The 15100-nt window shown below is 49.3% G+C and overlaps 2 protein-coding genes across 2 annotated transcripts in view; one reads left to right on the top strand and one right to left on the bottom strand.

Moving 5' to 3' along the window:
- Window positions 1-15100, bottom strand: part of Dexi (Dexi homolog) — a 46010-nt gene that overhangs the window by 13818 nt on the left and 17092 nt on the right. The window contains exons 2-3 of the mRNA XM_036198369.1: window positions 3350-3440; window positions 2664-2830 (exon numbers count right to left, since the gene is read on the bottom strand). The gene's annotated coding sequence lies outside the window, so the exon portion shown is untranslated. The remainder of the gene's footprint in view (window positions 1-2663; window positions 2831-3349; window positions 3441-15100) is intronic.
- Ciita (class II major histocompatibility complex transactivator) overlaps window positions 1-15100 on the top strand; it is a 28187-nt gene that overhangs the window by 12188 nt on the left and 899 nt on the right. The window contains exons 10-16 of the mRNA XM_036198370.1: window positions 632-790; window positions 1633-1704; window positions 7126-7206; window positions 7894-7986; window positions 10672-10758; window positions 13718-13801; window positions 13912-13995. Of these exons, the coding sequence (XP_036054263.1) occupies window positions 632-790; window positions 1633-1704; window positions 7126-7206; window positions 7894-7986; window positions 10672-10758; window positions 13718-13801; window positions 13912-13995 (660 nt within the window). The remainder of the gene's footprint in view (window positions 1-631; window positions 791-1632; window positions 1705-7125; window positions 7207-7893; window positions 7987-10671; window positions 10759-13717; window positions 13802-13911; window positions 13996-15100) is intronic.

The following is a 15100-nucleotide window of genomic DNA, read 5'->3' as shown; positions in this document are numbered from 1 at the left end:
TGTTGCTACCAGCCACGCAGCCTGCGGGGGTAGGGTGTTGTTCTTCCAACCAACATTTGAGTGCCCACCATGTGCCAGGCACTGGAGCACATCTGGAGTCTCAGCCTAGCCTGAGTTCAGGCTGTTTTTGTCCTTCAGGTACCACCGTGTGCCGCCATTTCCTCATGCCCAAAGACATGGCCTCCCTCTGCTCCTCTGCCTCCAGTCTCTGTTTTCTTACTGCTCTTTGTACTCAGGCAGCAGAGCAACCTTCCCAGAATGTGGGTGTGGTCAGGCTCCAGGGTTGCTTACAGCCCCACCAGGGCACCCTGGACAGGATGGGCTGGCTCTAAATTCTTTTATTGCTTGAACACTTGAGGGTATCTCCAGAAGACTTCAGCCCACATTCCCGATAAACAGATTTTACTCACGTTATAAAGTCTGCCACAGATGTGGCCAGAATTTAGTGCTGAGCTTCCTGGCAGCCAGAGAAAAAGTGTGCCTTTTCAATAAGGGCTGATGGGGTCATGAAGGTGGGGATCAAGCTAAGAAAGGAAAGGATCTGAGGAGGTGGGAAGTCCCTTCGTGGAGCCACACCTCACTGCGATCTAGCCTGGCCACTGTACCTGGGACTGAGACCCTCCCTCCACAGGGCTGCCTTGAGTGATACAATGGTGCTATGGGAATCCCTACGGCAGCAGGGAGAGCCCCAGCTACTCCAGGTGGCAGAGGAGAAGTTCACCATTGAGCCATTTAAGGCCAAGTCTCCAAAGGATGTGGAAGACCTGGACAGCCTTGTGCAGACACACAGGTGAAGGGGTCGGAGGTGGTTCAAGGCTACGCAGGTGGGCTCTGTCTATCATATGTATGTTCTGTCCACAGAGCTGTCCGTGCCCCGACTCTTGGTATGACCACCCAAGCCCTCTGCTGAAGTCCCACCCAGGCAGGGACCCTGATTTTGCCCTTTGCCCCATTCTAAGCCTGACAGCCTGTATACCAAGCCATGGAGACATCAGCTGCCAGGGGTTAACAGGATCCCTTCAGGGTCTGCTAACAAAGGGACCCTCGCAGCCCCTCAGGCAGCCCAGACCCATTTCAGTCACAACAGAGCCGAGGTGCAGAGGACAAAGAGGTTTTGCCCAGTCCCCCCCCCCCTCTCCTCCCTCCCTCTCTGTCTCTGGACCTCACACATGCTATGCAAGTACTCTACCACTGAGCTCCATCCCCACTTTTAGTTTTTATTTAGAGACAGGATTTTACTAGGTTGTTCAGGCTGACCTTGAATTGGATGTGTGGTCAAATCTGGCCTCCAATTTATGATCCTCCTCCCTCATCTTCTCAAATAGCTGGTAAAATAGCTGATGCCACTCTGCCTGGTCCTAAGGTTGTTCTTTTTCAAAGCATTTTATTTTTAATTATGTGTATATGTGTGTGTCTGAGTGCAGTGCCTATGAGGCCTTACACACACACTCACACATCAAACCCCCCTTTGGAGCTGGAGTTACAGGCAATTATCTCTCCAGCCCCCCAAAGTTGTTCTTGTCAGTGAAGGGTCAACAACAGCTCCCAAGGGAAGCAGTGCTGAGTGCAGGATGTGGGCACGGGAGCATACCAGTGGGGACATGCTTACTGACCGAAGCCCTGTCTCTGTAGGCTGAGACACCACTCGGAGGATGCAGCCCCAGATCTTCCTGCCATCCGGGACCTTAAAAAGCTGGAGTTTGCGTAAGTGAAGGGTGGGCAATTGTCTCAGTGACCCAAGGTTGTTTCTGCCATCTTAGCTGATCTTGGGCCAGAGGCATGGTGTGAGGGAGGGGAGAGCCTGCATGATTCCTGCCCTCTCTTACCTCTGAGAAACCAGTTTCCCCCTGCTGGGTGTGGCCTATCTGGGTGAGTGCAGGAGGTGCTCAGAACAGCAGAGAACTGGCTCATTTGCAGGACAACACACATGCACCCCCACCCCCCACACAATGCACACACTCATATGCACATGTATAACACACACATGCCTTACACATACTCATACATGTACTCACACACACACATATAACACACTCACGTACACTTGTACACACACACATGCCTCACATATCCACACATATAATATACACACATATACACACACACTCACATGTACACTCAGACACACATGCTTTCGAACACATACACTCACACACATGCATACATGTGCATGCACACACAGGAGGAGCTCATGCTTATTTACTTGTCAAAAGCTCTTTGAGGAGCAGAGACTGCCATCCATGATAAACATGTGCCAGCAAGTTCCCATACAAGTTAGGCTGGGGGACTTTCTGGAGGACATCATCACAGAAGCTTGAGAAATTGGGAGTGAGCTCACAAGGGCTGGAGAGGAAGCCTTAAAGGAATACAATATGGAGTCAAGAGCCCAGTTTGCCCCAGACCAAGACCTCACACAGAGGGTGTCCCCAGGACCTCGGTTTGGGTCCTTTCCCTGCTGAGCTAGGAATTGCACTCTGCTCCTGTGCCTGGGCTGATCACTCTCCTGGCCACATGGACTCCCCCAGGAGAATGCATAGCTTGGCCACTGCCCTCTGAACTCAGGTGTCCTTACCACCTGTAGACACTAGGCACAACTTGAGTGTGTTGAGTAGGCTTACTAGGGTTCCCAGTCATGCGCATGCTCAGACCCCACCCTGCCTTACTTGCTTTTCTGGGTCTTCCCTCAGTTAGAAGGATCCTTCTTGAGAAATTTGGATGTGGAACTCCAGTGGACTAGGGTCCATTTCGCCTAGGTCTGGTCTGGGTGGGCACCGAGAGTGCTTAGGAAGCAAATGGGTTCCCCAGCTGTGCAGCCAGGCCTTGGAGCCACCTGGGTAGGAGGAACAGATGATGGGAATCTAGGGTGTCTGGGTTATGACAGGGCCAGAACATGAGCCCTGAAGAGCCCCAGGAGTTATATTTAGGTGTGGCTGCCTGAACAGCCCTTCCCTGCAATGCTGGGGATTGAGCATGGGGCCTTGTATATACTAGGCAAGCACTGTACCACTGAGCTATATCTCCAACCCATTTATTTGCTTGTTTGTTTATTTATTTATTTGATAGAGAGAGTTTCGTGTATTCCAGGCTGACTTCAAACTTGGTATATAGCCAAGCCAAGCTGTATAAACCACCACCACCCCCCGCCCCGCCTCTGCCTCCCAAATGCTGGGGTTATAGGCACACTCCACCACACATGCTTATGCAGCACATGGAATAGAACCCAGGGCTTGGTGCATGCTAAGCAAGCACTCTACCAATTAAGCTACATTTCCAGCCCATGTGTTTCCTATTCTGAAAGGGGGTTTTAATATTTAGCCCAGTCTAGCCTTGAACTTTTGCTCCCCCTTACCTCAACCCTGCCAAGTACCCAGGATTGCAGGATGTTCCACCACCAGGCTTCAACGTAGCTTTTCAACTGCAAAGCATTTCCATTCCATTATCTGAGACAACGGGAGAAGAGTACTGATGTCATCCCTCGTTTACAAACAGGCATAGTGAGACCTGAGAGATGATGTGGTTTCTTCAGAGTTATAAGCACCAGGTTAGCCTGCCTAGCCAACAAACAAGCTCTGTCAGTGTTTGGTCCTGTTAGAGATGGGCTCCTTCCAGCCAGGTCTGGTTGCGTACACCTGTAACACCAGCACTTGGGAAACTAAAGTCTGAAGATAACAAGTCCAAGGCCACTCAGGACTACATAGGAAAACCTTGCCTCAAAACAAAGAGAGCCCCCCACAAGATGCGTGGTGCCTTTTACATAAAGTACCCTTCGTGGGAAGAGTTGCCAAGGAAGACAGTCAGGGGACAGATTTGGAAACTGAGGCTAGGTGATGTTGGTGATTTGCCTGCAGTCCCAGCTAGTCACCCACCCACTGCCAGCTCCCCTGCACCTCCACAGATAACCAAGTACCTCTTGTTTCAACAGGACATAAGACGCCAAATTTGTACAGAGGTAAAAATATTGCTGAAAAGAGGAAATGTCTGAAGACAGCCACAGGGTGCTTTCTGGCTTTGAATTATTTTCAGCTTAAAAAGCCCCTCCCTGGAGGTCGGAACTGCGCTCTGGGTACTGGAGGCTGTGGAGTGGAACAGGCTAGAGCCAGATAAACAGCCACCTACAGGCTGGAAGCCCCAAGATGGTTCTGAGGAAGGAAGGAAGGAAACAAAGGACTATTTTGAGTGTCCAGAGCAGCCGCCTCCATGTTCCTCACCCTGCAGGTCTCTGTCTGATCAGACACTTGAAAACCCCCACATGTATGTGAGGTGGGGGTGGACACATGTGGCTCAGTTGGCAGCATACTTCTTAGTATGCATAAAGCCCTGGTTCAGTCCCCAGCATGACCTACACGGCATGGTGGCGCACATCTGCTGTCCCAGCATCTGAAGGCAGAGGCAGGAGAAGCAGGAGTTCAAGGTCATCTTACTCAGTAAGTTGGAGGCCTAGGCTAGAGAGCTTGTAAAAACAAACCAACAAATAAACAGGCCCAGGGTCATTACCCCTTTTCTCTAATCTGCTCTCCACCCTCTTCCTCAGTCCCTTCCTACCCTGTGTTCCTTCTTCTGGCTTTCAGTCTCCTGACAGGAGATGAGCTCCAGCCCCAGGCCTTTGTCGTGGCTGTACCTCTGCCCTGAATGCTCCTTCCTCACACAGCAGATCCACCCAGGCCCTCGCTTCTCTCTGCCCATCTTCTTTTTTAAAAATTACATTGTTTGTTTGCTTACTTATTTAGATATGTGTGTGTGTGTGTGTGTGTGTGTGTGTGTGTGTGTGTGTGTGTGTATGCCATGGTGTGCTGTGGCAGTCAGAGAACATTTTGCAAGAGCTGGCTCTCTGTCATGCCAGTCTCAGGGATGAAGTTCAGCTTGCAGACACGTTGCTCCGCTGACTGTGTGTCTCCGGGTTCTGAGGTGCTTTCTGAGCTTCTCCCCTGTCACGGTGTCTGTAGCACTTCTCACCTCTCAGTCCAGACCATGAACTGAGTTCTTGGATTATCTGTGTCCCCTCAATGCCAGCTCTGTGCAAGGGGGAACTTGTGGTTGCTCAGGGCTTTCTTGCCCTGGTCTGGTACCTGGCAGACAAGCAGTGAGACTGGGGGTTGAAGAATGAAGTGATGACGGCCCTTCTCTTCCGACAGCCTCCTGTGATCAGAGCTAAGTACTAAAGGACCCAAGACCCAAAGGTTAAGGGATCACAGGGGCCCCCAGCACAAGGCTGAGCTTAACTCTGATCTGTAGCCTTTTCTGAAAGCTTGAGGTTCCAGAGTTCGGGTCCCAGATGTGGAGGACATTCCAGAATTTAAGTTACTATGTACAGTAATCTTTTGATTTTCACTAAGTATGTTCATTTAGACAAATAAACCTTAAGTGGCAGTGTGCCTGTCAGCTTAGTATTCAGGGAGCTGAGGCAGGAGGATGATAAGTTCAAGGCCAGCCTGGGAGAGAGAGAGAGAGCCCAGGGTGCTGTCATCATTGTATCAAACAATAACTATTTCAAAAGAACTCAGTGCTGGTGACGCAACCCAGCAGAGCCTGCGTGTCAGGAGAGAACGGTCTCCTGCAGCTGTCCTGATCTTCACACGTGTGCATGCATGCAATGAATAACTAAGCAAGTAAGCTACCTCCTTATTAACTAAATGACCTGAAGTCCGAGGGCTGGCAAGACGGCTCAGAGGTTAGTGCTTGCTGCTTTTCCAGGGACCTGAGTTCAGGTCCCACATCAAGCGGCTCACCACAGCCTGTAACTCCAGCTCCAGTGGCTCCAAGGTCTCCTGGCTCTGACAACCACCACCACCCCACCAAATTGTGACATATAGTACATAGACCTTTACATTTACATAGAAATAAATCTTAAAGGTTAAAAAATATAATTTCAGACTAAAAGTAAGGATAAATAAAAGTTTTTTATTTCTATTTTTATAATTTTAACTGAAATTTAGAATAAAGTGCTTTACAACTGGATATGTTTAGTCATTTTTTAGAAATCTAACCATGATCACTGTGCTGTCCTTATCTAATTGGTTCCCTTGAAATCTAGTCAATCAGGATGTGTGAACTTGTGTGGGTTACCTAACCTCTCTGTGCCTTGGCTTCCTAGTGTAAGAGGGAGGTGAGAAGACTCTCAGAGCTGTGGTTTGTGTGAGACCTAGGCCGACTAGCAGGCTAGCGTGTGCTAAGTGCTCAGGAAACCCTTCTCTCTTGTTCTTTTGCTCTCACTCCTTTTGAGACAGAGTATGGCGTAGCCCAGGCTGCCCTCAAACTCTCTATTTAGCCCAGGATCCTCCTGCCTCCATCTCCTATGCGCTAAGAACTCCATCAACTGAACTGTCTTTTCAGCCCCACCCAATGGTTTTTGTGTTGTTGAAAAGCAAAGAAAAGGCAGAGAGAGAGAGAGAGAGAGAGAGAGAGAGAGAGAGAGAGAGAGATATCAGTGATAAGGTGTTTGCCTTACAGAGTTTGGGTCCCCAGAACCCACAGGAAGCCTGGTGTGGCAGCATGTGTCCTAGCACCAGGGGAGAGAACTCCCCAGTGTATTGAATCAGTGAGTTGTAGGTTTGGTGAGACCCTGTCTGGGGGCGTGGGGAAGGTAGAAAGAAACTGAAGAAGATCCCTAACCCTGACCTCTGACCTCCACATCTATGCATAGGAATACACACACACACACACACACACACACACACACACACACACACACACACGCGCGCATATGGGGGTGGGTGGGTGGCAAGCTGGGCAATGGTGGCACAAGCCTTTAATCCCAGCACTCAGGAGGCAGAGGCAGGCAGATCTCTGAGTTCAAGGCCAGCCTGGTCTACAGAGAGAGTTCCAGGACAGCCAGGGTACACAGAGAAACCTTGTCTCAAAAACACAAAAAAGTATAAAAAATAAAAATGCAAAGACAGGCAACCTGGTGTGACACTGGGAATAGACCTTGGCTGGCACTGGAGAGAAGGCACAGGGCAAGGGTGAGTAAATGTGTGTGGATATCAGCAGGAACAAGAAGTGAAGTTGGGGAGTCCCAGCAGGTGGGGATAAGAAGCTGGGGAGGCAGGGAAGTAGCCTCAGACTGCTCTTCCGGCCTGCACTCCACTGTGGCTGGTCCAGTGTCTGACCTCCGCTATTGCTTCCTAGGTTGGGTCCGGTCTTGGGTCCCCAGGCTTTCCCCACACTGGCAAAGATACTTCCAGCATTCTCATGCCTGCAGCACCTGGAGTGAGTTACAGACCCTGGCCGCGCCCCCCCCCCTCCCCGCGCGCTCTCACAAGTCCTGCCCCCCACCCTGTGCTCTCACAAGTCCTCCCCCCCACCCCGCGCTCTCACAAGTCCTGCCCCCCCTGTGTTCTCACAAGTCCTGCCCCCCCCCCCCCCCCCGTGCTCTCACAAGTCCTGCCCCCCATCCTGTGCTCTGAGAAGCCCAGGCTTTGTCTCTAGGGCACAGTGGGGAGGCTATCTCCTTGTCTCTTTTCCCCTCTGCTCCCCATTACTTTCTCAGCAGGGGAACTGTGTGGGGGCCAGATGACCTCATTGTGAGGACTTGTGACCCCCTAGTATAGGGAAGGGACAGATGATGGGAATCCCCAGATTTAAAAAAAAAGTTTGGAGTTGTTTTGCAAGTTTGAAATCTTTCCCCGACACAGTCCACTTCACCGCTCTCAGCAACCCTAGAAGGCAGACAGGTGGGAGCAGGAAGCTGCTCAATAGTTGAGGTCCCAGCTCAGGGAGCCCCTACAAAGCCAAGCTAAGGTTCTAGTCCATGGTGCTAGCCATGGCCCCTGGCCTGCTGAATGGCACCCCCAGGTGGTACAGGCCAGCTCCCACACACTCAGAGTTAAGCTGGTGTGGTGGCATTAGAGAGGATGACCAGGAGGGCCAATGACCACCATCTGATCCCACCTGCAGCCTGGACTCACTTAGTGATAACAAGATTGGGGACGAGGGTGTGTCGAAGCTCTCAGCCACCTTTCCTCAGCTCAAGGTCCTGGAGACTCTCAAGTAAGTACAATGGACCCGCCTCCCCACGGCTTCAGTGTTCTGTCCTCTGTCTGCCCTCCACTGTGCCCTTCACTCATTCTGTTCTGGGTCACCACGCACTGTCCTCTCCATTCAGTCTTCTTCCTCCAGGGACCACCTCAGCAACACCACCCACCTCTTTTAAGACAGCATCTTTCTCCAGCTTGGAACTTACCAGTTCTGCCAGGTTAGCCAGCCAGTGAGTCTCAGAGTTCCACTTGTCTCCAGCTCACTCATACTGGGATTACAGGCATGCACCACCATGCCTAGATTTCTAAGTGGTTCTGGGATCAAACGCATGTCTTCATGTTGTGAGACAAGCATTTTACTGAGCTGTTTCTCCAGACCTCATTCATTGGATTAATGAACAGACTTAAAGAACCCTTGCTATCACAGGCAAGAGTGGAGACCTTGAAGATCCTGTTCTCAGACCTCAGGCATCTTCACATACAATAAACCAGAAGCAAACAAATAAATGAATAATTATAATACAGTAAGCTGGGCATCGTAGCAATGGAGATTCTGAGACAGTAGGATAACCGTGAGTTTAAGGCCAGCCTAGAGAACCAGAACCAATCTTAAAAAAAAAAAAAAAAAAAAGTGGAGGAAAGCTGGCAGGGTGGCTTAGCTAGAGAAGGTGGCTGCTGCCAAGCTTGACAATTTGAATTCCATCCAAAGGAGCCACACAGCAGAGGGGGAGAACTGACGCCTGCACGTGGTCCTCCGACCTTCACACACACTAAAAAACAGAAAGAGAAATACTGTATTGAAATAAAATACACCATAATGAAAGTTTAATGAGTGAAGCCACACTGGGATGCTGGAAGGGAAGCGACATTGGGATTTAGCAGTAAAACCTTACCTGGTGACAGTTTTAAACTGTTCTGGGATTTGGGAAGTCAAAGTGGAGAAGGTGTGGGGTGGACATGGGGGTGGACGTTGGACCTGCATTGTAACAAGCCTGAGGAACGTGGTGATCCCAGGAGGGACTGCAGCAGGAGGCTCTTGAGTTCAAGGCCAGCCTGGGCTACATAATGAGACCTTGTCTCAGAATAAAAATTTTAAAGGTACCAATAAGATGACATAGAGGGTGAAGGCACCTCTAAGTTTTACACCTGGAGACCTGAGTTCGGTCTCCAAAACTTATGTAAAAGTGTGTCAATGCAAAAACATTGCTCTCATCCTAAAAACAGTTAAGAGTTTATTTGGGAGCCATTTTGAATGACCAATGCTCAGGAGCTCAGATTTAGATTACCACAAATTCCATGTTCCAACATGGAAGCAGCTTTGTGAAGTTTTACAGTTTTTTTTTCCTTTTCTTTTTTTAAATTATGGAGCTGAGGACTGAACCCAGGGCCTTGTGCTTGTTAGGCAAGCACTCTACCACTGAGCTAAATCCCCAACCCCGAAGTTTTACGGAACAAAGAAATCGTATTTAAAATAGGTTGGTGGTGTGGTGTGGTGTGGTGTGGTGTGGTGTGGTGTATGTGTGTGTGTGTGTGTGTGTGTGTGTGTGTGTGTGTGTGTGTGTACGTACGCTCAAACCTTTAATCCTAGCACTCCGGAGGCAGAGATAGGCAAATCTCTGAGTTTGAGGACAGCCTAGTCTACAGATTTCCAGGACAGCCAGGGCTACACAGAAAAATCCTGTCTCAAAACACAAAACAAAATAAACAAACAAACAAAACACACATTGGTGGGTACATCAGAAAGGCAGGCACATTAAGATGGGGGAAGCTTTTCTATAAGCTCAAGATGCTGACCCATGACAGTCTTTCTTTTGGGTTGGTGGAAGCTAGTGATCAGCTAAGTTACTGGAGTCCAAGAGGTTTCTATCTATTGGCCACAGGAGGTTTGCTCTGTTGCAGAGGTGAACAGGGGGTGGCTGTTCCCAGGGCTTTCCCACCTCTTCCCATCACTGCAGGTCTATTCCATCTCTGTAAACACAGCTTCTTTCCAGGAGTTCTCATCCACAACTGCAGAGCGTCGTCCTCAGCCACATGTGCACAATGGCTGCACACCCCTCCACACACACACAACAATGATACTACCTTTTTTAAAATTTAAAAGCACTAGCAACGTAGCAATGACAGAGCACTTGTCTAGCATGCATAATGTCCTGGGTTCAATTCCCACAAAACAAACATTATTTTTTAAAAATCTGTCAACACCCCATGTTATAATTCAAGAAGGCTGAAATGTCTCAAGAATTCCTGTGGCAATTTCCTTGATATACAGTGTAGGTGTCTTATAATCTCACACAATGGTCTAGGTATACCACAAGATAGATTTCCCTCCCTCTCACCTGTCTATTCCTGGACATGTACACATTTATTGAACACCTATTGTGTGCAGTTAGAGTGCTGGAAAACAGTTCAGGGGAAAGGGTCACCATCAAATCAGAGAGCAGGTGGAGGAGGGGAGTGCTCTTTCTCTGCCATCTACCTCTCAGCCTGCCACCCACTCTCTCTTTACAAAACCTTCATATTTGTCAGTGGTTCCTGTGGGTTCATCCACATGACCCACGACCCTCCCTGAAGCTGGCTGTCACAGGTTTGTGGCTATAGGCCATCTGTGAAGTAGTACATTTGTAGCCTCAGGATGGAGGCCAGTGGGAAAGGGAGAGCCTTCCACTCCTGAACTGTTTTCCTCCCTGTGTCCCTGCAGCCTGTCCCAAAACAGCATCACCGATGTGGGTACCTGCAAGCTTGCAGAAGCCCTGCCGGCCCTGGCCAAGTCTCTCCTAAGGCTGAGGTGAGTGGGCTGGGGAGATGGAGGGCAGGAAGATGGTCCCCTCTTGCTGGCTGCAAGGTCTGTGTCACCAGGTGGTGCACTAACCTAGACTGAGCTGAACATCACCAGAGCCCTGGGGCAAGTTGCTTACTTGTTCCAAGCTTCTATTTCCTCATCTGGAAAATAAGAATTGTGTCATTGGATCATATGTCATAGCTCAGTTTGTCCCTAGTGAGCAGTGGATGACTGTCCCTTACCCATCTACCTGAAGCAGGAGAGCCGACTGGAGCCCTAGTGCTGGCTTCTGAGAGGTCCATCACCATTCCAGTCAGTGCTTACACTGCCACCTCCTGGTAGGCCTTGGTGTAGCAGCTCCAACTCGGAGCAAGTCTTCGGTGTGGTTCTAGGAGCTGAGATGGAAACTGAGCTTGAACCAGAGTCCCAGTCATTCAGCTCAGCACTAGCAGCTCTTGGCTAAGCAGCTGGGAAAGAAAGCCATATTCTAGGAAAGGCAACTTCTGTCCATCTCTACTGGGGTAGCTACTCCTACATCCTTCCAAACCAGGTCCTCTGTGCGGATGAACACTGCACAATTCATAATATATGTACTTGGTGCCCACCTAACACCCTAAAGTTGTGCTCGGTGTACAGTATTCCCTAACTTAAACAGGGATGTCCTTACTTTCAAGTTGCATACTAAGACAGAAAACACAGACATTAAAAAGGTATTTTTAAGACCGTGATTTATTCTAGGAAGGGAATTGGCATGTACCAGGAGAATAAAATGGGAGTGTCACCAGTTTACTTCAGAGAGCAGGGGTGCTGTGACATGCTTAGACATGGCCCTATGTGGGAACTAGAGGTGAGGAGCTCTGTAGGGCAGCAGGCACAATGTCCTCAAAGCAGGAAAGAGGATGGACTTTTAGGGGCAGAGGGCTTCCGAGGGGGCTGAAGCTTCCTCAGGAGGGAGGGATGGGAGGTGAGCAGGGAGGGTGGGAGGTCAGGAAAGTCCAGATCACACAGGCAGGTGCTTGTGGGCCAGGCAGGCTTGCTAACTACTGTTACCATCACCAGAATCCTAACAAAGACCACTTAAGGAAGGAAGGGGTTACTAGGGCTCACAGTGTGAGGGTGCAGTCCATCATGGTGGGGAGCATGGTGGCAGAGGTGTGAGGGTGCAGTCCATCATGACGGGGAGCCTGGTGGTGGGGTGTGAGGCAGCTGGTCACATCGCCTCTGAGGTCAAGAAGCAGAGAGCAATGAACAGTGTTGTTCAGCTCACTTTTCTTGTTTTTTAATTTTTTTAAATATTATTTTTATTTTATGTGTGCAGGTGTTATGTCTGTGTTAACACCTGTGTGCCAAATCCACACAGTACCTGCAGAGGTCAAAAGAGGGTATCAGATCCCCTCAGACTGGAGTTACAGATGGCTTATGGCTATCTCATAATACAAAATAATTCATTCTAACTTCAAAGTCCCCATAGTCTTAGTAGTTTCAAAGCTTTCTTTCCCCATGGACAACACAGTCCACCCTTCTGTGGTGTCTCACATGGCCCTAGTGGTTTCTGTGAGTGTGTCACACTGTGAGATCCTGGCTAACATTTAGTCCAACACACAAACCAGCAAGAACCCAGCTGATCTCCCTACAGTGACCCCCTCCTACCCATTTTACAAATGAACAACAGCATGGGGAAGGGATCCAGCGAATTCCCCAGACAGAAAGAGGCATGTCTTTGAACCTGGGAAGTTGTTCTCTGGAGTTTCCAAATGCTTTGGGTTGGGAAACACCTCTCTGCCTCCCTTCCTCTCCTTCTCTCTCAGCTCTCGCTCCCCTTCTCTCCCTCTCTCCTCCCCTCTCCCTCTTCCTCCCTCCCCTTTCTTTCCCTCTCCCTTTCTACTTCTTCATGAGTGTGTGTATGTGTGTGTGTGAGTGTGTGAGAGTGTGTGTGAGTGTGTGAGAGTGTGTGTGAGTGTGTGAGAGTGTGTGTGAGTGTGTGAGAGTGTGTGTGTGCGTGTGTGTGTGTGTGTGTGAGTGTGTGTTACTAGGGATGGAGCCCAGAGCCATTGCATGTATACCAGACAAGCACTCTATACTGAGCTCTAACCCCAGCCTTCTTTTAACTTTCTATTTTGAGGAGCTGCAATGGCTGCTCTTGCAGAGGACCTGGATTCAATTTCCAGCACCCACATGTGGCTCACAACCATCTTGAACTCTGGTTCCAGGGGTCCCTTGCCCTCCTCTGGACTCCTTAGGCACTGCACACACATGAAGGCAAACCACCCATACACAAAAATAATAAAAATAAAAAAACAAAAAACAAAACCAACCTTTCTATTTGAGACTGGGTCTCATGTATCTCAGGCTGGCCTAAACTTGTAACCCCTCTGCCTCAGTTTCCCAAGTAGCTAGAATTATAGTCTGAGCCATCAAGCCCAGTGTACAAATTCTTGTCCATGCTGTAGTTTTTTAAACTCACTATGGAACTACAGATAAGTGGCCTCAACTCTCTGGGCCTCAATTAGTCCATCTGTAAAATGGGACAGTAGGGCCTGCCTGGGGATGTAGCTCAGTTGGCAGAGTGCTTGCCTAGCATGTATGAGGTCCTGGATTCATTCCATCCCCAGCACTGCATAAACTGGGTGTAATGGCACATGTTTGTAATCCTAGTACTCAGAAGGTAGAGACAGGAGAATCAGAAGTTCAGAGTCATCTTTGACTATGTACAAGTTAGAGCACAGCTTGGGGATACGTGAGACCTATTAGATAGGTAGATAGATAGATAGATAGATAGATAGATAGGTAGATAGATAGATAGATAGATAGATAGATAGATAGATAGATAGGTAGGTAGATAGACAGACAGTCAGACAGTCAGACAGATAAAGCAGAGCAGTCATTTCAGTTGCGTGTGGATCCCACCTGGCCCTGAGCTAGCCCAGCACCCCAAACCTCTTCCTTCCCCCTCTGTCGCCAGCAGCTTGTACAATAACTGCATCTGTGACGCAGGAGCCAAGAGCCTGGCACAAGTGCTTCCAGACATGGTGTCCCTGCGGGTGATGGAGTGAGTGTGGGGGTGCAGGGGGACTTGGGGAGGCAGAGGGACTCCCACCTGCATCATGGGAAGGGTTGGGATGGGAGTGGCCAGGCCTCAGGATGGACCTCTCTCTTCAGTGTCCAGTTTAACAAGTTCACGGCTGCCGGTGCCCAGCAGCTGGCCTCCAGCCTTCAGAAGTGCCCTCAAGTGGAAACACTGGCGTAAGTTGCATTGACCCTGGGGTTGGAGATCTGCGTGTAACTCTAGAATTCAAATCCCACCCCTGCTGAGTAGTACATGAGCTGTGATTTGCCCTGCAGACCTTAGCTTCTCCATCTCTGGGATACTGATGTGGTATTTACAGAGAAGACTTGAGATGGTCATGTTAGGCAAGACAAAGAAAGATGTTTTTGTGGGAGCCAGGGTCTCATGTAGCCTAAGGTGGCCTGGAACTCACTGTGTAGCTAAGGACGACACTCTTGCCTCTATCTCCCAAGTGTTGAAACTATAAGCATCTACTGCCACATCCAATCTCACATGGCAATGGGCATCAAAGCCAGGACTTGGTATATGCTAGGCAAGTGGTCCAACACTTGAGCCATGGCCCCAGCCCTAAACTTTTAGGACACAGTTTGCCACATAAAACACTCAATAAATATTTCATCAGGGTAAACCATATGAAATTGACTAATCCAGTCATCCCTAGAACATAAAAATACCAATTTCATATAGTTAGACCCATTTTTATTTGTTTTTGAAGCAGAATTGCACTTCAACTCACGATCCCCCTGCCTCAGCCTCCTGAGTGCTGGTACTATAGATGCATGTGTTGTGCCCAGCTTTAAACTTATTCTCAAAGCCAGTGTGATGTTTGATGTCCAGTACCTTTTGCTCTTCAGATGGCTTTGATCTGCAAAGTTGTACCCGTCTTCTTGGATAGATATCAGCATCTCTAGATCTTTTTCTCATTGTGACCATGACACCCGGCAGGAGCGATGAGGAGGAGGAAAGGTGCCCTGGGCTCGCAGGCTCCCAGGGTGTCATCCATTGTGCCGGGAAGGCACTGGTTGCAAGAGTTTGTACCTGCAGCTGCTCACACACTATCAGGGAGCAGCTACCTCTGGATCTGGCCTGGCTATTGCCTTCAAAGTTCCACCCACCGTGACCCACTTCTGCCATTGAGGTCCCACCTCCTAAAGATTCCACAGCCTTCTGGGGGCAAAGCATTCAAAACGGGAACCTGTGGAGGACAGACCACCCTGACACCACAATAGGATCTACTTTACAGCAAAAGAGACTATGGCAGAGTAGACCAGGATTGAAAAA

This window comes from Onychomys torridus, chromosome 8 (assembly GCF_903995425.1).
Source record: "Onychomys torridus chromosome 8, mOncTor1.1, whole genome shotgun sequence".
Taxonomy (NCBI): domain Eukaryota; kingdom Metazoa; phylum Chordata; class Mammalia; order Rodentia; family Cricetidae; genus Onychomys; species Onychomys torridus.
The sequence above is the reverse complement of the archived record's forward strand: the minus strand, read 5'-3'. Positions and strand labels throughout refer to the sequence as shown.